This window comes from Poecilia mexicana, unplaced genomic scaffold (genome assembly GCF_051168715.1).
Source record: "Poecilia mexicana isolate PSO_F unplaced genomic scaffold, ASM5116871v1 scaffold_12, whole genome shotgun sequence".
Taxonomy (NCBI): Eukaryota; Metazoa; Chordata; class Actinopteri; order Cyprinodontiformes; family Poeciliidae; genus Poecilia; species Poecilia mexicana.
Window position 1 is genome coordinate 24182727 of NW_028263381.1, and position 23245 is coordinate 24205971.

The 23245-nt window shown below is 41.8% G+C and overlaps 1 protein-coding gene, 1 long non-coding RNA gene and 2 pseudogenes across 8 annotated transcripts in view; 3 read left to right on the forward strand and 1 right to left on the reverse strand.

The window, feature by feature from the left end:
* The window catches only part of LOC148156186 (NACHT, LRR and PYD domains-containing protein 3-like), a 67849-nt gene that overhangs the window by 34042 nt on the left and 10562 nt on the right, over window positions 1-23245 (reverse strand). For 4 of the 7 annotated variants that reach the window (XM_088011141.1, XM_088011142.1, XM_088011140.1 and 1 more), the window contains one exon: window positions 20460-20633. The exons of 1 other annotated variant lie outside the window; for it this stretch is intronic. In XM_088011141.1, the coding sequence (XP_087867267.1) occupies window positions 20460-20633 (174 nt within the window). Of the gene's footprint in view, window positions 1-132; window positions 362-521; window positions 601-1564; window positions 1875-18425; window positions 19180-19326; window positions 19374-20459; window positions 20634-23245 lie in introns of those variants that run through there. 2 more of the 7 variants (XM_088011143.1, XM_088011144.1) reach the window with 2 other exon arrangements.
* LOC148156187 (uncharacterized) lies at window positions 8192-10794 on the forward strand (annotated as a pseudogene).
* LOC148156188 (uncharacterized) lies at window positions 12161-13305 on the forward strand. The gene is made up of 2 exons (XR_015764916.1): window positions 12161-12246; window positions 12491-13305. It is a non-coding gene; the product is annotated as an uncharacterized LOC148156188 (long non-coding RNA).
* On the forward strand, window positions 13826-15850 carry LOC148156189 (E3 ubiquitin-protein ligase TRIM35-like; annotated as a pseudogene).

The following is a 23245-nucleotide window of genomic DNA, read 5'->3' on the forward strand; positions in this document are numbered from 1 at the left end:
CAAAAAGTAAAATCGGAGATGAAACAAAAATACCTTCTGAAGATGATTTAAATATATGTGATTCCGTCTCTTCAGACATCAGTAAATGTGTCATTTATCCATCAGGTCAAATCTTTGTAGAAATCCTCTTACTGCTCTGCAGACGGTCAGCCAGCTCCTCCTGCTTCATCCTCCTCAGGAAGTTCAGTGTGATCTTCATCACTGCCTCTCTGCTGCTCCTCCTCTGCTCTTCATCATCACCTCCCAACACTTCATCATCCTCTCTCTGACTCTCTGAGCATTCTGGGTAATCTGAACTAAGAACCTTGTGGATCTTCTTCAGCTCGTTCTTCACAAAAGTGACAATGTTTTCCTCCAGCAGCTGGAACAGAATAATAGATGAAGGAAACATCAAACTGAAATCATGGAGCCAAACACCAGATGGATGTTGGACAGACTGACAGTCCTCTGGTCTACAAAGTGCAGCATGGAGACGACTGTGAACAGAACCATGGAAAAGTAGTTGTTGTTCATGTACAGACCATAAATATGGAGTCCAGCTGTGTTTGATGCTGCTGGGCAGACGGACCACTGGGAACCTCTGAGCTCTGCTGGTCCACTCTGTGGAGGAACCAGGAACAATCAGGAAGGCAGGAAATATTCATCCAGCAATATTTACTAATAAAATAACTAAGAGTGTCACATTAAAGCAGAACACAGAGCATCACATGAACACAATACAAAGAAGTTAGAAAGAGGAAGATGAACTACAAGGATGAAGACCAGTAACACCAGAATCACCAGTAGACATTTTAAAAAGTTGGTGCTGAACTTGGACTTGAAACTGTCCACACTGTCAGCAGATCTGATGCTGGTGGAGACAGAGTCCCAGAGCTTGGGGACAGTGGAAGTGAAGGCTCTGTCCACACAGGTCTTCAGGACAGTGTGGGACATCCATCAGGTTCTGATGACTGGATCTGAGGTGATGTGGACATGGAGGAGCTCTGAGATATGTGGGTGTGTCCATGTGGGATCCTCTCCTGGATGTTCTAGAGGATTTAAAATGGATCCTGTAGATCCTGGAAGCCAGTGAGCTCACATTATATCTGTCCACACAGAGACAATCAGAAGGTAAAGGTCCATGAAGTGATATCTGGATGTGAGCAGTGAACCAGATGATCCAAGTAAAGATTTAATGTTCCTGCTGATCCACTAAGAACCAGCAGAACCTCTGATGGTCCACATCAGCTCAGTCTGGTTGAGTTCCAGCAGATCTCACCAACCACATCATGAAGCTTTCCTTCCTGCTGAACTGATCTCACAATGCACACAGGAACCAAGTCCTGATGGACCAGACTGGTTTACCAGGTATTTCCCAGTGGCTGGTGGAAATGTGTCCCACTGTTAGTCTGACATGGAGTCAGGAAGCAGCAGAACATCATCATCATCACCCAGAGATGAAGATATGAAGGTGTTTTCATTAGAACAGAGCAGCTGGTTTAGATAATGGATCAAAACTCTGTAAATATAACTGGGAACATCTGAAACTTACTGGTTCAGTTTACAGCAGGTAGAAACAGCTCACCTCTCTGATGGTGGAGATCCAGGAGATTTAAATTCAATGATCACATCCTTAGACATGTCGCTCTTAAAGGACACACAGCTGGGTTCTGGTTCTGGTTCTGGTCTGAGTCTCTGATGGATCCTGACAGAAACATGATGATTAAAACTGAATCTGTTCAGTCTGGATGAAGCAGCAAAGAGGAGCAGCAGCAGCTTCATCACCACGTCTGTTTTGGCCTGATATAGTGAACGCTGTGTGAAAAGGGCTGTGGACAGTTAGAGATGGTGACCTCACCTCTGACCTTTGCTCTGGCTCTCATCTTCCCCACACAGAGTGGTTTTAGAGGGAGGGACTCTCTCCCCTCTGTCCTCACACTGATCCATGCTGCTGAATTCACATCAGCTCACACACACTTTCTAGCTTCACCTGCAGAGGAAACACACATCATTCATCTGCACATCAACTCTGATCATCCTTTACATCATTAGTGCTGGAAAAAGATCAGCTGCTCCTCCTCTGATTGGCTCTTCTTCTCTGCTTCATATCAGTGTCAGGTGAATGCAGTCAGACAGCAGAGAGGCAGAGGAAGCTGCATCAGCTGCTGCACTTCTACTATCAGTCCACTAGATGGAGACACGGAGCAACATTTACATTCACTGATTCAACCTGCACTTCTACTATCAGTCCACTAGATGGAGACATGGAGCAACATTTACTAATTCAACCTGAACAACAGGAAGGAGTTCAGTTAATTATTAATCTCTACTAGTTGATTATCTGCAGGGTCAAAGATGATCTTTTTAGTAATTTGAAAACATTTTGCTATAATAGCATTTAACTTTGAAAGGATGCAGGATAAAATTGTTGTGTCCGACTTTTAACGGTGGAGACCAGATTTTGATTCAAGGAAATAAAATTATGAATCGTTTTATTCAGAGAAGAATAAAAACATCTGATGTTAATCAATAATCCTGCAGATTAACCTTCAAACAGCAAAGATGCAACTTTTAGCTGAAATCAGAAGTGAACATTTTCTCCAAACATCAGAGCAGAAACAGTCAGTAAAGTTCCTGAAGACAAAGTTCATGTAGAAAACAAAGCAAACTTACAGTTTGTTCAAACGATCCAAAGAGCTGAAGAAGAAAATGTGATCAACAAACTGAGACCCAACAGAACCGCAGGAGAACCAAACTGGTGCCACACCTGAAAAGACTGTAATGGGACAGGACTGGACTTTTACCTGATCTGAACGATTCAGAGTTCAAAGTCCAGGTGTTATAAATGCTGAATAACTGATCATGTGACGGCTCACCTGGTTTGTAGTTTCTTGTTCCAGAGCAGCAGAAGGTTTGCTGTAAAATCAGAGGCAGGTTGATAAAGTCTTCATGAGGAAGGAGAGAAGTTCTGATGAAAATGTTTCATGATGGTTAATGAGGATAAAGCTGCTACCACCACCTGATTGTTTTTCTTTCTGGTTGTAATCGTTTGTTAAGATTTAAATCTTTGTTTTCATTGTTATGTTTGCAACTTAATTTGAGCAGAAATGAGTCCAGAGAAAAGAGCAGCTGGTTGATTCCTGCTGCAGTAACTGGTCTGACTATGAATACAGTCAGAATATGAAGATAAAGTTAAACAAACTAAACTGTAGTTCTTAACATCACCACATTACTGCAGCTGAAACCACACGTTGTTATAATATAGATTATTAATATAGCTCCTATATAATCATTGATCATCATGTCAGTGAGGTGAGCAGAGTGAGGACAGTCTCTGGTTAAACCAGGATCAGCTGAGCAGGTTCTGCTGATCCAGGTTCAAACCCTGATTTCATTTCAATCATCAACCTGAATCTAAAGTCAGATCAGCAGCAGAAGGTGGCAGCTTGTTCCAGACTCATTATTTACACATGCAGCTGTTTTCCAGCTGTTCTCCACAGCTGGAGGGAGGGAGGGGGGATGTTTGGAGGAGAGAACCTGAACATTCAGCCTCCAGGTTTTACAGCTGGATTCTGACCTCAGCAGCTGGAACAACGACACAGATGAAACCAGAGACTCCTGGAAAATGGATGTTTGGATCTGATCAGGTCTGCAGATTCACTGACTGGGATTTATTCAGAAAATGTCTCAGAGCTGAGAAGAGCTGAGCTTCTTCAGACTGAATGCTGGGAAATCTTCACTCCTCCCATTCAGGAATGTTCAGGTTCTGAACTTTAACAACTAGAATCAGTTGGAAACATCAGGAATTTGGTCCATTAAAGTGTTAATAATAAAATCAAACCTTCTGCTGTTAGTTGAGTAAAGTCTGTTTCCACTAAGAACTGTGAGCGTTTCCTCCAGTCTGTGTTCGGCTTTAATCTCCTGCAGGAAACCAAACCTCCACGTCTCGACTGGAGTCGCCGTGGCAACGCCTTTCAGACATCAGGATGGTGGGTTGAGACTGGATGAGAGCCGATGAGTTGTTTTTATTTAGTGGCAGAGCTGCATTCATCCATTCATCATCCCAGTTTTCCTGCCATGCAGATTAATCTCCACTAATCTGAAGCTTGGAGACCAAAATGTCACAAACTGGGATTAAGAGAGTTGAGATGTTGAAATCTGTCACATTTAGAAAAGAAGCTTCATGATGCTATGATTTGTTCATCTGAACAACTTTTTAAAATATTTACTCTTTATAACAAATCAAACTGATCAGAATTATTATTTTGAAGCAACAACCATCAGTTTAATTGATCAATTATGTTATTGGCAAACTAATATAAAGTAAACTGATGTATGGAAGAACAAACATGCCTCAGTCAAGATAATCACCATTCATATCATATTTATAACCACATTAGCTAACAAAGCTAACATCTTGTATTCCACACATGTAAAGATTATAACCTTTAGATTAAAATGTGTAGAGAATTATAAACTTATGTCCAGTTTTATTTGCTACAACAGAGTTTTAGGGCCAAACTAAGGAAAAAATATAAAATAAAATACAAACTAAGTCTGTCTGTGTGGTGATAAAATGATCCTAAGTTCCCATCAGCTGATCATGTTATATTAATGCTTGTGAACTCTGACCTGAAGATCCTGTTTGGGTTAAACACACACAAGGTTGGAAGTTGTTTTCCTGCAGCTGAAGGGAACCAGACTGTCTCTGCATGTTCTGGATCCTGGATATAAAACCTACATGTTGACTCTTCCTGTTGGAGCTTTTCATCCTGAACTGATTCATTACTGATCGTCTTACAGGCTCTCTGCATTCTGCACAAGATACAAATAAACCTGATGGACTGATTTCATCTAACAGCTTGGAAATTAATGTTTTCCTCAACAGTTTGGTGCTGACCTGGACACTCGGCTCCAGCCTCAAACCTGGATTAGGATTAAAGAGACGAGGGCTGCTGGTCGGCTCCACGGCTCCAGAGCTGAGATCAACGAACTCAATCCACTGATATCTGCTGAGACTCACTCAGGGAATAAACTAACTTACTAATTATAAATTATAAAATACTAAAGGATCCTAATGACCTTTTTCCCTGAGGATTGAGATTGACCAGATTAATAGAGATTACAAGAGAAAGAAAAATAAACAATAGGAAAAGAATAACAAAGAATAAAAGTAAGAGAAGAAGAGAAGACAGATCTTTGTAAAGATTATTTTCTTGAAGATTCCTGCAGGGTGTCTGACAAAGAAATTGATACTTATAGAGATTTTTTAGTTTTTCTTGTAAAGCTGAATAAAAACCTTTACAGAGTTTTGATGGAGCCACAGGTTCTAGGATGAGTCCTAGTCAAAGTCCTTATCGGAGGATAAGGCAGGTATTTACTAGAGTTTTGGTTTTAAATTCAGGGAACCAAACCTTTAGAGAATCCTAAAGACTTTATCAGAAATAAAAACCTGTTAGAGGATGAAGAGGCAGAGCGACCTCAAAGCTGATTGGTTGGATTCTGTGGAGACGTTTGCAGTCTAAAGAGGAAATCCCACCTATTCAGAAGAAATGGGTCTGAGTGGTTCCTGGGTCTTTTCTCCTCCTCAGGGTGAATCGATTCACTATATAATAATGAAATATGGAGAAAAAAGTTTGCATGATGTGAATGAATGGATGAAAAGTGTCATTTCTCCTGTTCATTGAAGCTGATGGTTTAAAAGGAAAAGAAAGATAATTAGAAGCAGAGGAAGAAACTGAGGCAAAGAAACGAGAAACGAAGAGTCGAGTTGATCCTGAGAAACAAGGAAAGTTTGGAAAGTTGGATGAAAGAGAGAAAGAAGAGAAAGACAGAAAAATGATGAACAAATGGAAATGCTTCTATTTCTGAACATAAATCTTTAGTGGATAAATTACAGGCCTTAATATGTTTTAGTGTGTTTGAATCAGCAAATGATTTTATTTTGAAAAGGAGGATAATAAGTGACTAAAACAATCATGAAAAGGAAAAATAAGATGTAAATATTTATATAAACAATAAAAACAACAAAACAAACTAATGGATTTCTATTTGCTTCTTCTTCTCTCCTCTGTCTGAGCCTCACTGTGGTGCATCTGACCTCTGACCTCAACTCCTCAGCCCTGTCCTCCATGGACCAGATGACGTCCCTCTCACACCACCAGCTGATCAAAGTGATCCAGTAGATCCAGTGGATCAACAAGATGAGGAAGATGAAGAAAACCTTCATCACCTCCAGGCTCTGAAGTTTCTGTTGATCCTGATTTATTTGACACCAGAGAACTGATGAGACATGTCCATTCAGGGGACGACTGTCTGTCTCCTGTTGGACATTTGGACTGAAACTGTGTGTGACTGAGCTTTAACAACCTCCACTGGTCTGCTGTCCAGGATCAGAGCAGAGAAAGAAAAGATCAACCTGATCAGAGCTGAGAGGAGAAGACACCATCTGTGGACAACATGGACATATTGTTGCCATGTGAAGCTGGACAACATGGACATATTGTTGCCATGTGAAGCTGGACAACATGGACATATTGTTGCCATGTGAAGCTGGACAACATGGACATATTGTTGCCATGTGAAGCTGGACAACATGGACATATTGTTGCCATGTGAAGCTGGACAACATGGACATATTGTTGCCATGTGAAGCTGGACAACATGGACATATTGTTGCCATGTGAAGCTGGACAACATGGACATATTGTTGCCATGTGAAGCTGGACAACATGGACATATTGTTGCCATGTGAAGCTGGACAACATGGACATATTGTTGCCATGTGAAGCTGGACAACATGGACATATTGTTGCCATGTGAAGCTGGACAACATGGACATATTGTTGCCACGTGAAGCTGGACAACATGGACATATTGTTGCCATGTGAAGCTGGACAACATGGACATATTGTTGCCATGTGAAGCTGGACAACATGGACATATTGTTGCCATGTGAAGCTGGACAACATGGACATATTGTTGCCATGTGAAGCTGGACAACATGGACATATTGTTGCCATGTGAAGCTGACAGCTGTAAATGATCATTTGCTGACATTTATTCTCCAAAGTCATATTTCTCTGTAATCTTTAATCCAACATGCTGTCAGTGAGCTTTACTCAGTCACTTGTTTTTTACTCAGTGCCTGAGTGGGGCAGACAAAATGAGCCACAGCTGGATAATCTGGGGACAATTAAAGGTCCCCAAAATGTTCCATGTTGTCCCAAGATGACAAAATGTAACCAGTTAGATTAACGACGTCTCATTGGAGATGAGACTGAATTGATGTCTCTGACTTGATGACATTAGTCTGATTTCTCCTCTTCACCAGCCACTGCTTCAGGGAGTTTTGCTGTGTGATGATGGTTGAAGCTGTTGGGCCTTTATTTTGAAAGGTTCCTGTGTGGCTCAGACAGCGATGCTCTAGCATTGCTCTGTCTTTAATGGCTCAGTTAGGATTTGAACACATTTTACACAATGTTGGCACTTTTGACAAAGGTTGATGTAGTTAGTAAATCAAATGCTACTCGTCCTTTTGTTGCTGTAGATCTAGTAAAACTAGATCTTGTCTCCTTCTCTTCACATATTGTTCATCTTGGCAGTCATCAAATAAACAGGTATTTTTGTATTTTTATGTTTGAAATGTTTTTAACATAGATATGTATTTTAAAAAGACAAATGTAATAATTTCCTGCTATCAGGTTCCAGGTGTTTCTCAGCAAACGTCAGCATGTGAACATAAAGAGTCTCTATTAAATCTAATCTATTAAATATCTCTCATCATGTTGCTTTGAATTAAATCCAGTTTGCTGAGCGTCTGCAGGTGAAGATAAAGACGAGTTATGTTGTGGTCATTTGGACTAAATCCATAAAGTCTCAAACCAGCCTGGACACAATTTGTCAGATCAGACCAAGACGGAGCCAAAGACGGAAAAACCAGTTTGAGACCGTCTGGATCCCTGGGAAAAAGGGAGGTTCTGGTTCTGGTTCTGTTCTGTTCTGGGGATGACTGTGGGGCTACTGGAGATGATGGTCCAGAGGAACTTTAGATCAAATCAGGAACATTATGGATCACCCTGACCATCCTCTTCATCAGACGGCCTTAGAGAAACAGTGTCTTCAGTCAGAGGCTCCTTGAAATGTGCTGCGACACAGACCACTACAGGAGACTTTTCCTGCCCACAACCATCACCGCCTACAATAAGTCTTTGAAGAGCCTTGAATAATATGTGTTACATTTCATTTCCCCTTGGGATCAATATGTTTGAATCTGAATCAAGTGTTAAAGTCGTCATGATTGTAGTTCCTTATTCTCACTTTTATACTTTTTATCTTTGTGTTTATATTCTTGTTCAAACTGAAGTTGCTGCTCTGACAGCTGCATTTCTTTACCATGGTACGATAAGCTATACTTTGATTAAACTATCAGTTTTTATGACACTTTTATGTCCCTGTTTATTTAAAGGGTTCAAAGTAAAGAGTGATCCCTTCTACCCAAATAATGGAGTCCAGGACTTGAATCTTTTTAAAAATCTTTGTTCATCAATTAAAAATCCCACATCAGATCCTTGCAATGTCATTTCTTCCCACTGAACACGTAGTATTTCCTGTCTGTGTCCTCAGTTTCCCAGCATGCCCTGCTGGAGTGGTGGAGGTTAATGAGGGGGCGGAGTCTGTCCTCCTGAGCTGCCGATACTCTGATCATTTGCCTGAAGAGCCTCACTGATGTGGAACCGCAGCGATCTCACTCCTAAATCTGTCCACCTGAGGAGAGAAGACAACGATGAGCTCAAAGGCCAGAACCAGAACTTTACAGGCCGGACCTCCATGAACCCTCTGGACAGCAGAACCTTCAGCCTGACTCTGAGGAAACCTCACCTGTCTGACAGTGGAAACTACACCTGCATCATCTACGACGGGAGAGAAGAACTGGAGCTGGCAGCCGTTCACCTGGAGGTCAAAGGTCAGATTAACACCAGATTCTAAAGCTACATGTTGTGAATGAATCTGTTGCAGTGAGAAAACTGATGATGATGGTTGTTGGTCCTGGTCTCTGTAACCATGGAGACCAGCAGCAGCAGCATCCCAGAGTGAATGAGTGAAACCCATGGATGGATGAATGAGACCAAGGACTCAGAGGGAATCTATCAGCTGCTCTGTTTGCAGTAGAAACTTGATGTTCATGAAATTATTTGACAACAATTGTGGATAATTAGTAGAGTTGGATCAGGTGGTTTTATAACGAGCATTTTATTAGACTATGTAATCATACAAATCTAATAAAACAAAGTCAAACTAAATTAGATTTAGATGCTCAGATTGGAATCAACTGTAGAAAGACTTGAAGGAAATTCTCTCCTCTCTTGTCTCTTCATCAGTTTATGACTTGTTTTGTAAGCTTTGATTAATATCAAGTTGTAGTTTAGTCCTATTTCTACATTTGTGTTGCTTTTTTCTTCTTCCTTTATTATCTACATTTGACATGAATTGCATTTTGATGTAGTTTTGATCTGTAATTGTTTGTGTATTTTCTCGGCTAGGTCTCTTCAAAGGTTGATTTTTCATCTCACTGAGACACAATTGGTTCAATGAAGATGATATAAATAAATATACAGTAAATGTCATGTAAAAACAGCTGCTTGGTTTTATATCTTTAAATGAAAATCTTTTCTCTACTTGTGAAATTGACACAAATCCTTCTTTAAAAATGTCTGCCTGCTGATTGTGGACGCAGTAAACAGAGAAGACATGGCATCTCATTAACAGTCATCAGATATTTGCCTCTAATTTTCCAGCACAACACAGAAACTCAATGATATTAAATGTTGTAATAATTTCATGTCAGTTTCCTCCCCACTGGTTACATTTGATGTTTCCTCAGATGATCAGGAGGAGGTGGCGATGAATGAAGGAGCAGAGTCTGTTATCCTGCCCTGCAGAACGTCTGCTGACCTTCCTGAGGACACTTCAGTGGACTGGACCCGTCCAGAACCAGAACTCATGATGGTTCATGTGTTTTCAAACAGCAGCAGATCTGACAATAAGCAGGACAGCCTTTATGGCGGCGCACAGAGATGAATAAAGAGCTGCTGAGGACCGGAGACGCCAGTCTGACCCTGAGGGATCCCACTGACAGAGACAGTGGAAGCTACATCTGCACCATCTACAGGGGCCAGGACATCCTGAGACACACAGTGGTTCTGACACAGGTCAAAGGTCACAGAGACACAGCTGGAACAGAATCAGTTACCAATTCAATGACTTTATGTCATGTTTTGCTGATTCTATGTTGCATGACTTTGTGTTTAATGATGTGAAGCTCTTTGAAATATCTTGCTGCTGAAATGACAAATAACATTTGATTGATTTGATCTACTGATGAAGGTCAAAGGTCAGAGGAAGGTCAAACCTCATTTGATTTCCACAGGAAGCTTTCCATCCTGGGCCACAGCTCTCCTGGTTCTGCTGGTTCTGGTTCTGATCGTCTCTGCAGGCCTTTTATTTCATCTTCCACATTATTTCCTGTCAGGTGAGTCTCTAAACTTTTCTGCCTCTAAATGCAGATGGATAAAATGTGTCCTGTTATCAGAGGGTGGTAACTTTTCATCCTGTCAGATTAAGTCTGGTGTCATTGTAAAAATTCATGTTTATGACTCTACATTCAAAATAACATGTTTGTATTTTGTTGAAAAGCAAAGATCTGCATATTTTTCTCCTGGCATGGATTCACAATCTCAGACTCCTTCTGCAGGTCGTTTGATTCACCAACCAAACATTAAAACTCACCAAAAAATAAACGTCTCACATTTCTAGTCATCAAGAAAATTGTCACGTCTTCAGAAAGCTGAAAAACTCCAAACTTTACCTGATAGCAATTCCTCATTAGATACAAAGAAGATCTGAGTTTCTGATGGAGATTCACTTCAATATGATTCTTTTATTAAATCATTTGAAAACAGCATTAAAAGCAGAAACACAAACCAGGAGATGCTCTGGATTGTATTGCAAGATATTCCACCAAAGTCTGGATAAAAATCCCAAGTCAGCATTAAAATCCTGAGTCTAGTTGAGTAGAAGTCATAAGATGTTACATTTTAGTTTGAATCAAGTCATTTGGTCAAATACGCAAATTATTAAAAGACATTTTTAGATGAAAAATATATTTTAAAAGGTTTTGTTTGCTGGAGCAAATATCCAAACCCCTCTAACCTCCTGTGGCCTGGAGGGGGCGCACTGACCCTCTGTGGCTTTTACAAGGTTTTTATGTGTGTGGTTCTGGGAACTGACGGTCTGGCAGGACAAATCCCTGCTTCCCCATGTAACGATCCTCCTTAGCGTTATGCTAAGACCACAGGAGGGCTAACAGGGAGAAACCTCCAGCAGAAACAGAAAATGAACCAGAAAAAGTTCCAGTGTGAGCTAAACTGTCAACGGTTGTTGAGAAAGTAAATTTGCTAGAAACTTGTGAGGCCTGAGCAGGTGAAAAACATGTGTGGCAGATTGCAGGGTGAGCCTCCACATGGATCGGTAACATCTACCGTATTTAGGAAGATCTGCCAGCCTAGTTTTGGAATAATGACGTCTGAATAGCACTTTAAACTGAACCAAGCTCAGGCGGCACATGGAGAAGTTTGAATGGCTGTCAGGGCTGATTCCCACCAACGTTCATCAAAAACCAGCCCCAGTTCAGGCTCCCAGGCTCTCCTGGTGTTTGGAGCTAAAAAGACATCATATGATTGGACTGAGTTATAAATCCTTGAAATTAGAGCCTTTAGTGGCAGCGGGGGGTTCAGCTGTATAAGTTCAGCCCATGGCTGCTCAGGTGGCAGGTGAGGGAAATGGGAAAATAAGGATTTTTCACAGGCATTTTATTCTACAACAGTCGTATTTAAAGCGAGTGCCGTCGCTTTAAATCCGACTTTCTGCTTGTTGTTTCCTCAGAGTAGCAGGTTTGGCTGGAATATGGAGTAAAGTGGGTCCTGCTGCCCTGCAGAACCACAACCCGACTGCCTCACCAGGCTAAGGTGGAGTGGACAGATGGAGACAACAGGAAGGTCCATGTGTATCAGAACGGTTGGGACCAACCTGGAGAACAGGACCGGCTCTACAGAACCAGAACCAAGATGGAGGACAAGCTTCAACATGGAGACCTCAGTCTGACCCTGAACCACCCCACACCTGAAGATGGAAAGATTTACACCTGCAGCATCTGCAGCAGAGAGGAAACCATCCTGATGAAGAAACGGGTTCATCTACAGGTCAGAGGTCAGTGGTTGGACTCTGCTGCAGGGTTCTGGTTCTGTCCCAGTTTGATCAAACACTTTGGAGGAAGAGTTGATCTAGAACCTGTGAGTCAGGAACAGGATTAGTTCTCCCTGTTCCTGCCGGGTCAGTTGGACCCAGTGTTTGATTGATCTGTGAAGAACTGACCCTGATCTGGGTTCTGCTGGTACTGAAGGAGTCCTGGTGACCCTCGCCTCCCTGTCTCTGTCTTCTCTTCTTTCTGCAGGGAAGCAGCTCAGATCTGGCGACCTCTGACCTTCTGGACCAGATCAGCTCTGAGGTCAGAGAAGCTAAAGCTAATTTCATTTATGTAGCACATTTTCAGCAACAAGGCAAAGCAAAGAGCTTCATAGGAATTAAACAGGAAATACAGACAAAATAATAAACCAAGGTAAAGAGCAGAAGGAGAGAAATCTAATCATGTTGATCCAAAGGAAATAAACTAAATACTCCTCTTAAGGGTCACCAGGGTGGAAGAATCTGAGGTTAAAGGTCGTTGCTAAGGTGGTTTTTCTGGACTCCAAGTTTGATCTAGTCTCTGTTTTGGGTTGCTAGGTAAGTATAAGTAAGTGTTGCTCTAAACTTGTAAAAGTAATTAGTACTTTTACAAGTTTCTAAGTAATAATAAAAACTAAATGTTCTGGTTCTGGAGGAATTTTTCTGGATTCTCAGTTTGTTCTGATTCCTTTTCTGGGTTGCAATAATAGGAGTCTTGCTGCATAATAATCTTAAAAGTAATAAATAAAATTGGTCTAAATTGTGAGAACTCTACAATTAGTAAAAAACAGAAAGACTAATAAATGAGAGTCTCTGGATTCCAGGTTTGTTCTGATTCCTTTTCTGGGTTAACAGTGAGAACTGCACAGTTTCTACAAAGTAATAATGTAAAAACTCTCTGATGAAGGTGGAAATATCAGGAGAGAGTCCTCTAGAGTTCAGCCATCAGATTCCAGGGTGACTTGGGAAGGGAGAGGAGACGGGAACGAGCCGTTTGTTTACATCTGGTCTCCAGGAGAGTCCAGATATCCAGAAGGCCACACAGATTCAGAAGAACAAATTCTCTTTAGATCTGGCAGACTTAACATTTCTGTCTGTCCTCGAGTCTTTAACCGTTATATCTCTTCTAGTTCATCCAGATTAATGTGGCCGTTCCACTGAACCAAAGCCAGCAGCTTCTCCAAGATCTATTCCATCCTGCTAGTGAGTTTTGGATCCTCAGCTGGGCTGCCAGTCTCAGCAAGACTCACATCCAACTTGGGTCCCACAAAATACAGTAGTCTGTCTGTGTGTTTTAACTAGGCCAAATCTGTCACAAATGTGTTGCTAAGCCAGAAATGCACAAGCTGCAAACAGCAGAAATCCTGTTATCATGAATAAATCCAGGTGAAACCATCCCATCATGTGTGTTCCTGCAGGACAAGAGGGTTCCCATTTGCTCCGTCTCCTGGAGAAAATTTGATGACTTGGATTGAGAGACCAGTTAACCAGATGTATAATTGATAGATTTGGAGGATGTGCAAAAAAAGGCTCCAAAAAAGCAAGAAAGATCAAGCAGGGTGGAATGGGTAGGGAGAGGAGCAGAGGAAAAAGCGTCGGCCTTCACCGAGTGCTAGAGAGAAAAGTAGTGAGCAGAACTTCTGCTGCCTCTCCAGAAATGTTGGAGAAGAAGAACTGGTCGCTCATGTCCTGTTGGTAGGAAAAGATCAGCATCAGATGCTCCTCCCTGTAATCTGGCTCTGAAGAATCTGTGTGAGTCTTTGTTACAGCAGAGAAACCAAAATGCTTCAGAGGGTCTCTGCTCTCTGCACTCTGAGAAACTCAAACTCTTCTGTCTGGACCATCAGCAGCCAGTGTGTCTCGTCTGCAGAGATTCAGATTTACACACCGAGCACAGATTCAGAGCCATCGATGAAGCTGCTCAGCAACACAGGAAGAAACTTCAGGAAACTCTGGAGCCTTTAGAGGAGAAGCTGGAGCTCAGGAAGAAAGTTCAGGAGGAGTTTGATCAGACAGCAGAACACCTGGAGGTCCAGGCCCGACACACAGAGAGGCAGATTAGGGAGCAGTTTAAGCAGCTTCATCAGTTTCTAGCAGAGGAAGAGGAGGCCAGGCTGGCTGCACTGAGGGAGGAAGAGGAGCAGAAGAGAGGGATGATGAAGGAGAAGATGGAGGCTCTGAGCAGAGAGATAGCAGCTCTTTCAGACACAGTCAGAGCCACAGAGGAGGAGCTGAGAGCTGCAGACGTCTCATTCCTGCACAACTACAAGGCTGCAGTGGAAAGAGTCCAGCGCTGCCCCCTGCTGGAGGATCCACAGCTGCCCTCAGGAGCTCTGATAGACCAGGCCAAACATCTGGGCAACCTGGCCTTCAACATCTGGAGCAACATGGAGACCATGGTGACCTACACTCCTCTGGTTCTGGACCCAAACACGGCTGGTAAAGAACTCCATCTGTCTGAAGATCTGACCAGTTTGACTGGAGGAGAGAAACAGCAGCTTCCTGATAATCCAGAGAGTTTTGCTGATAAATTCTGTCTCTGTTTTGACTTCTGAGGGTTTGAACTCAGGGAACCACAGCTGGGATGTTGATGCTGGAGGCAGGAAATCCTGGATATTTGGTGTGTTAGAAGAATCTGTTGATAGGAAGAAAAACATAAAGTCTGGACTGTTGGTTATAGAGTTCAATGGAGATGAAGACTCAGCATGGTCTCCATCAGCTCCTCCCACTCGTCTCCCAGTCCAGAATAAAGTCCAGAGGATCAGAGTGAATCTGGACTGGGACAGAGGAAAGCTGTCCTTCTCTGACCTGGATACTAACACACACACACACACACACACACACACACACACACACACACACACACACACACACACACACACACACACACACACACCTTCACACACACCTTCACTGCCAAGATGGCTCCATTCTTCAGCTCTGATTATGAACTAAAAATCCTACCGATGAAGATCTCAGTGATCAACCAGCAGCTCAGCATGAAGAACAAAAAGTCCAAATGAAACATTATTGATCAGATGAAGGATTGGTTTGATGATTGTCAAGTTAAAACAGCAAATGGTTCATTTGTGAGTGCATTTACTATCTCCACCCAACTGGCACACACATCACAGAGAACCAAGCGCACCCATCCCTTTCACTCAGGCCCATCTGAAGTCTATCAGGTAACTTGGCACACCTGTGCTCACAATAATCTCTGCAGACAAAGAGCCTCAGCTTCAAGCTTCCACAAAGACACTCTGGTAGGAACTGGACATGATATCATTTAATCTGCATTCAGAGACCAAATCAGCCTTTGATTCAATGGGTTTGATGTGTTTGGAATGTAGTTTATTTGTTCCTTCATTCACTGTTAACTTCAAAGTAGATTGTTAACATTACCTGGAAAACTAGTGAATGAGTTGATTGTGATCTGTAATTGATTTAGTTTCATTAGTTTGTAGGTTTCCAACCTGCTCTGTGACTCTCTGTGACTCTCTGACTACTTATGCCAAGTCATGGTGGTCTTACACTGTCAGCTGAAATCATCTAAAGACAAAAAGAAAAGATGAATAAAAGATGAGATGAGTGGTTCCTGCATTTCTTTGAGGGAAACAAGCTTTTTCTAGTTTGGCCAGAAGCTGAGGTGGTTTAAAGAGACCAGAAAACTTGACAATGATTGATTGTTTACTGGTTTGGTGAATTTCTTCATATCATTTTTAAACAGTTTTTAATCAGGAAACTGGAGCTGATCTGATCATCTGGGGACTTTTTCATTTCTTTCTGTGTTTTCCACTGTAATGTTTATTATTTACAACAACTTGATGTCAATGAAATGACTAGCAGATGATTGAAAGCATAATGGGAAGCTTAATAAATGTATTAGTAGCTGGTAAGAATGTATTTAGTTTTTCATCACTGTGATGCTGCAGTTCCAGTCGCACAAATGTGGCGCCATCCAATCACACCACACACAATAGTTCAGTCTCACCACATTTATATCTGGGTTTCTTTAAGTCTAGCATTTAATTGACAGAATAACTATTTTTGTTTAGAAGGCAGCACATCATAACGCTGTATTCTAGAAGAAGTGCAGACATTTTAGATCTCACTGTTATGTCCCGCCTGATTGAACCTGTTTTCTGAGTTTCCTCAGTCCCGGCTGCTCCAGTCCTTCACAGGAACAAAGAGCTGGAGCTGCTGAGGCTGCAGCTTGGCTCATACCACTACTCATCCAGAGGGGAGGGGGTTTTTCTATGCTGGCTTCAGTTGCTGTTTGTGTTTCTCCCCTCTGTGTTTCTATGTGGCCTGATCAGCCAGGATTTAAGTTTCCCCTTTGTCTCATTTAGGGAGGGATGTTTGTTGGAGTCAGTCTGAGTTCAACTTTGTTACTTTAACCTTTTTATGGGCCCAAGTTTGTCATTTTTTATTGTTGACCAAAGTTTATGTTTTGGGTTAAATAAAACCCAATAATGTTTTAATTTAAACCTGTGCCTGGCTTTCCTTTGACTGCTCGGTCCATCACAATCACCACCAACATCTTCAGTGACTTTATCAACTTTTGCTGTTTTATTTAGAAAGGATTAGAAAATTAAAACAACTTTACCATCACAACATGCGTCCAACCATCTTCTCTGCTTGACTGGTGAACAAATTAAAGGAGAACAAAAATCCTAGAAAAGCAGAATTAGCAGCAACATAAATGTATTATTTCATCTTCACCCTCTGGTCAGAAATCTAAAAAATCATCTATTTTGTTTTGTTTGCTACATTATTTGTTCCAATGAGCTGCTTCCAGTCCAAACCTGAAGTTATTTTATGTTCATTTAGGAAGAATTTCATGCAAACAAATGTTTCAGCTGCTTCATGGGAACAAATGATTATATTTCCTGAATGTCTCTTGTTGATCTGAAACAGCAAAAATAAAACCAAATAAAACAGATAAAGTTATCAGGTTTGTTGGGATTAATGGCTTCATGAATCTGCAGCTAAAAATCCTTCTAACACCAAAATGTGAAAAGTTCAGGCCTTTCTGCTTGACTTCACATCAACACAGTGTTTACTGATCTGCTGGTTATTTGTTATATTAACCTGTTACAGATAAACTACAATAAAAAGTCTGGCCACATGTGAACCTGTATAAGTTTATTACAGTTTACTGCAATTATTTGCCACTAATGTTGGTAAAAATTAAAAGGTTTCTAATGTGAGTAATGGGGCGACATGCAGTACACCCTCCAGTCCAGCAGGGGGAAGCAGAGCACATGTCTTCATCATGAGCCTGCGCCTACAGAGGATCCCTGTGACGTGGAAAACATCCTGCATTGTTCCGGTACCAAAGACGCAGCGACCCTGTGACTCCAAGGACTCCTGTGACCTCTGACCTCCCACATCACGAAGACCCTGGAGAGACTGGTCCTGGAGCCGCTCCGGACTCTGGTCCAACCACACTGGACCCCTTGCAGTTCTCCTAGCAGCCCAGACTGGGAGTTGAGGACGCCATCATCTTCCTGCTGAACTGTGTCAACCAGGGGTCCCCAACGTCGGTCCTGGAGGCCCGGCATCCTGCATGTTTTATTCTCTCCCTGGTTTTACACACCTGCATCAAATGATGGCTCGTTAGAGGCCTAAGGAGAACACTGACAAGCTGAAAAGGTTGTTGGTGCAACCAGGGAGTGAATAAAACGTGCAGGATGTCGGCCCTCAGGGACCGACTTTGGGCCCCCCTGATTTAGATCGTCTACTGGAGCTTCCTGAGCTCTTCCAGAGACTGCCAGGGCGACTGCAAGAGCTTAGTATTTCTACTCCAAATCTGTAACTGTCGTCCAAATGTTGACTTGATTCTTTCCTTCTTCAAACATTGGCAGAACTCTGTAGTTGCTAACATCCTCTGTTACTAATATTAATCTGTAAAAATAACCTGTTCATCACCTGAACAGAACCAGAGCAGAAGAGTAGAAACCCAAGAACATATGGTAGTGCCAAAACAGTGCCCCCTAACGGATGGACATGTAATACCACCTTAATAAAGGAGTAACAAACCCACCTGTTTATAATTGTGTTTGATTCATAATAATTGTAATATCAATATATTGGGTGTTTCATAATTTAATACTGTATTATGTTATTATGGGGAAAAAAACTTTTGAACCGTCTTGTCACACTTTGTCGTTTTTTTGGCTCTAGTGGCGTTTATTTGACAGTTAGTTGACAGGAAAGTAGGCAATGAGACATGCGGCAAAGGTCACCAGGCCGGGAATCAAACCTGCAACAGCCGTGTCGAGGACTGAGGCCTCCATATTTGGTGTGCTCCACCAAATAAACTTGATTTTTACTTTTGACTTTAGCAGATAGAATTTCTCTGACACGAGAAACTCTAGTCCTTGAGAAGCACAGAAGAACAAATCTTCTTCTGATATGGGGTCCAGAGCCCAAACCCAGCATAGAGAGGTTCAGTGAATGTGGTTTTAAAGGTGTGGAGGTGGATCAGAGAGTCAGAGGAGACGCTGTAGAAGGACAGAATGCCAGCAGGACAGTCCACATACACTGATACTCTGTTAGAGACGGAGGAGGAGAGATGAGTTTCTATGTTATTGTGCCTGACAAAGCGATCATTATAATCAGTGATGATCAGACACCAGGAGTGATCGTTGTCTCCAAACACACAGACTCTACTGTCTGCTTTCCTCCTGATTCTTCTGTAACTCACTGCTATATCAACTCCTCCTCTCCACTCAACCTCCCAGTAACAGCGACCAGTCAGACCAGTTGTAGACAGAACATTGTGAAAATATTCAAATCTGTCTGGATGATCAGGATATGACTGAAGCTCCTCCACTAATGTCACCTTCCTGTTGTCTTCAGACAGTTTGATGTTTCTGCTCACTGTGTTTGTGTCGATGGTGAGTTGACAGGAATCTGATGGAGAGAACAAACACAATCCAGCTGCAGTTATTGATCATTTATTGATCTTTGATGATGATCCTGAATGAGTGATGTGACAGTTTGAAGATGGTTGAATGTGAGCTGCTTTGTTGTCATGAATCAGATGAAAAACACACTTACACTTCCTCAGACCTGGTGTCAAGAATGGGCCTCCAGCAGGCTCCACCCTGAAAGGAGGAGGGGGGTCAGACCATCAGTCTCTTTCAGCAGCAAACATGGACATTACATGTCTCTCAGACACACATTGTCCTCCACTGAGACAGGAACAGTCCAACATCTGGATTGCAAACTGCAGTGGATGTAGGAAGGACAGTTGGTGCTGCTGCAGCACAACTCATTTCTCCAAACACAGGAAAAGCTCCAACAGAGAGGAGAAAGGAAATCCCTCAGTAACAACCTGAAGAAACTCACTGAAGCCTAAAAGGACATCAGGAAACTAAGGAAACATTTCTGGAAGCTCAACCTGATTTAATATTCAGCATTAAAATCCAATCAATCTAAACTCTGATCAACACCTGGATACCTGCTCCATCCACACTCCCACACACAGATGAAGGAATGAAACACTAAACAACCTGCTGCTGAAAACCTGCTGTGGCCTCACTGGAATATCCAGAAATACAAACATTAAAAAGGAGAAGCTGCATCACATTCAACAAAGAGTTCAACAAGAACCAAACATTTGATCTCTGAGCTCAGACTCACAAACCAGGGAGAGGCTTCCATCATCACACACCTCTGACAAACACCTCCAACCTTTCAGCACTTCCTCTACCAACCAGCACCACCAGGTGGCGCTATACACACTTGTGAGTTTAGTTCAAAATCTTGATTTCTCTCTCTGAACTTTTAAACATCCATCTGACCAACATGGAGTTACTTTTCTTCTCATCTTTGCTCCTTGGGGCTGATTGGTCTGGAGCTCCATCAAATATTGTTTTAAAGTCCTTTCTGTCATCAGTAGATCATCATGGAAATCTAACTGAACTTCACTTTTATTCATTTAGTCAGAGTCCCTATTAAACTCTATTAAATCCATCCCACTCTTTCATTTTCCTTGTGAGCCGTTCTTAGTCAGGAGAATATTCCAGAAAACTGGGTAATGATCTCTGCCTCCAGATGAGGCGTCTAAATATTTAATGATCAAACTAAATATTTCTCTTCAAACTAAATGTTTCCCATCAGACTAAAGACGTTTCTCCTCTTCCTCCTCTATCAGACCTTCTCTGCTCCTGCAGCAGGTTCCTCCATACCTGAGAGCTTCCAGTCTCCAGTCTGGATCCTTCAGTCCAGCCGACAGCAGCTTCACTCCTGAGTCTCCTAGATGATTGTAGCTCAGGTCCAACTCTTTCAGATGGGAGGGGTTAAAGGTCAGAGCTGAGGCCAGAGAAGCACAGCCTTTCTTTGAGACCAAACAGCCTGATAAGCTGCAGACACACAATTCATCACATGATGAGAAGATGAGAACATTGAGCCATAGGCGCCGGAACAGATTTCTGTATTTGTCCCCATCTATAGAGCTGTGACGATGTTTTCTTTCTAATGACGTTGGGATGAAAAACAGAAAAAGAGATCGGGCCCATCATGTCCGTTTACGGGTCGGACCAAATGCTCACCCACACTTTGCCCAGAGCAGATCATTTTGGCTCAGATCAAAAAATAATTGTGTGAATTTGTTTAGTTTTTCCTCTTTGCTCTTCCAGATGCCAATCAGCCATCAGGAGCCATAAATATCGATGCTACTGATGGTTTTCAGGTCTCTGTTGAAATTCATGTTTGTCTGCTAAATAACAAGCACATTAAAGTTAATGGTGTTTTTCATTTTGTTTTTAATATAAAATATTGTCAGCAGTCTGACTGGTCATCTGTCCCACACATATCATCTCTTTCCCGCTCAGTTTGTGGAACAGCAAATATAATCTGCTGCCTTTTGGTTTTAGACCCGCAGCATCCAAGCGCTGCTGCGCCGTAACGTGATGATCCACTAGGTTGTCCTGCTGCTCTAAACTGGCATTGCTGGAGGACATTTGACATCTATTTTATTATTATTGTAACCGGGTTGTTTTACTTGGAAAACATTGTTTGTAAAGTAGCTGTAAATTCCCACCCCTTTTAGGGCCCTTGAATACATCCAGGCCCCGTTTCCCCAGCTTCCTTTCCGTTTCATAGCCTTGTTGGGCTCATTAGTGTATATAGGAACCGGGTTTTCCCACCCATCTGAGAGTGTCTGTCAGGTCTGTTGTTTGCAGTTGGATCTCGGTCAGATGAGCGCTGTGCTCATCAGGCTGCTGAAAAATCGCGGACATTTGTTCTGTTGGGAGGATTAATGGATTTTTGATGTCACTTGTAACTAGTTCTGTGTAACATCAGGTCGCTTTTTATATTGCTGCTACTAGTTGAGGTGATTTCTAATTGCTTCTTATGATGCATGTCAGTGGCTTCTCACTGCAGCGGCTGAATGTTCCCATTGTGTGGCTGATTAAGGTACTATGGTGACCCTGAGGTGCCAAACACTACGACATTAACGAAAACACAACAAAAACACAACGACATTAACGAAAACACGACGACAAACGAAAACACGACGACATTAACGAAAACACGATGACATTAACAAAAACACGACGAAATTAACAAAAACTCGACGACATTAACGAAAACGCGACGACATTAACGAAAACGCAACGACATTAACGAAAACGCGACGACATTAAAGAAAACACGACGACATTAAAGAAAACGCAACGACATTAACGAAAACGCGACGACATTAACAAAAACACGACGACTAACGAAAACGCAACGACATTAACGAAAATGCAACGACAATAACGAAAACGCAACGACATTAACGAAAACGCAACAACATTAACGAAATCGCAACGACATTAACGAAAACACGACGAATTTAACGAAAACACGACGACATTAACGAAAACACGACGACAAACAAAAACACGACGACATTAACAAAAACATGACGACATTAACGAAAACGCAACGACATTAAAGAAAACGCAACGACATTAACGAAAACGCAACGACATTAACGAAAACACAACGACATTAACGAAAACACGACATTAACGAAAACACAACGACATTAACGAAAACACGACGACATTAACGAAAACACAACGACAAACGAAAACACGACATTAACGAAAACACGACATTAACAAAAACATGACGACATTAACGAAAACGCAACATTAAAGAAAACGCAACGACATTAAAGAAAACGCAACGACCTTAACGAAAACGCAACGACATTAACGAAAACGCAACGACATTAACGAAAACACGACATTAACGAAAACACAACGACAAACGAAAACACGACGACATTAACGAAAACGCAACGACATTAACGAAAACACGACGAATTTAACGAAAACACGACGACATTAACGAAAACACGACGACAAACAAAAACACGACGACATTAACAAAAACACGACGACATTAACAAAAACACGACGACATTAACGAAAACGCAACGACATTAAAGAAAACGCAACGACATTAACGAAAACGCAACGACATTAACGAAAACGCAACGACATTAACGAAAACACGACATTAACGAAAACACAACGACAAACGAAAACACGACGACATTAACGAAAACGCGACGACATTAACGAAAACACGACGACATTAACGAAAACACGACGACTTAAACAAAAACACGACGACATTAACGAAAACGCAACGACATTAACGAAAACGCAACGACATTAACGAAAACGCAACGACATTAACGAAAACGCAACGACATAAACAAAAACACGACATTAACGAAAACACGACGACATTAACCAAAACACGACGACATAAACAAAAACACGACGACATTAACAAAAACGCAACGACATTAACGAAAACGCAACGACATAAACAAAAACACGACATTAACGAAAACACGACGACATTAACCAAAACACGACGACATAAACAAAAACACGACGACATTAACAAAAACGCAACGACATTAAAAAAAACGCAACGACATTAACGAAAACGCAACGACATTAAC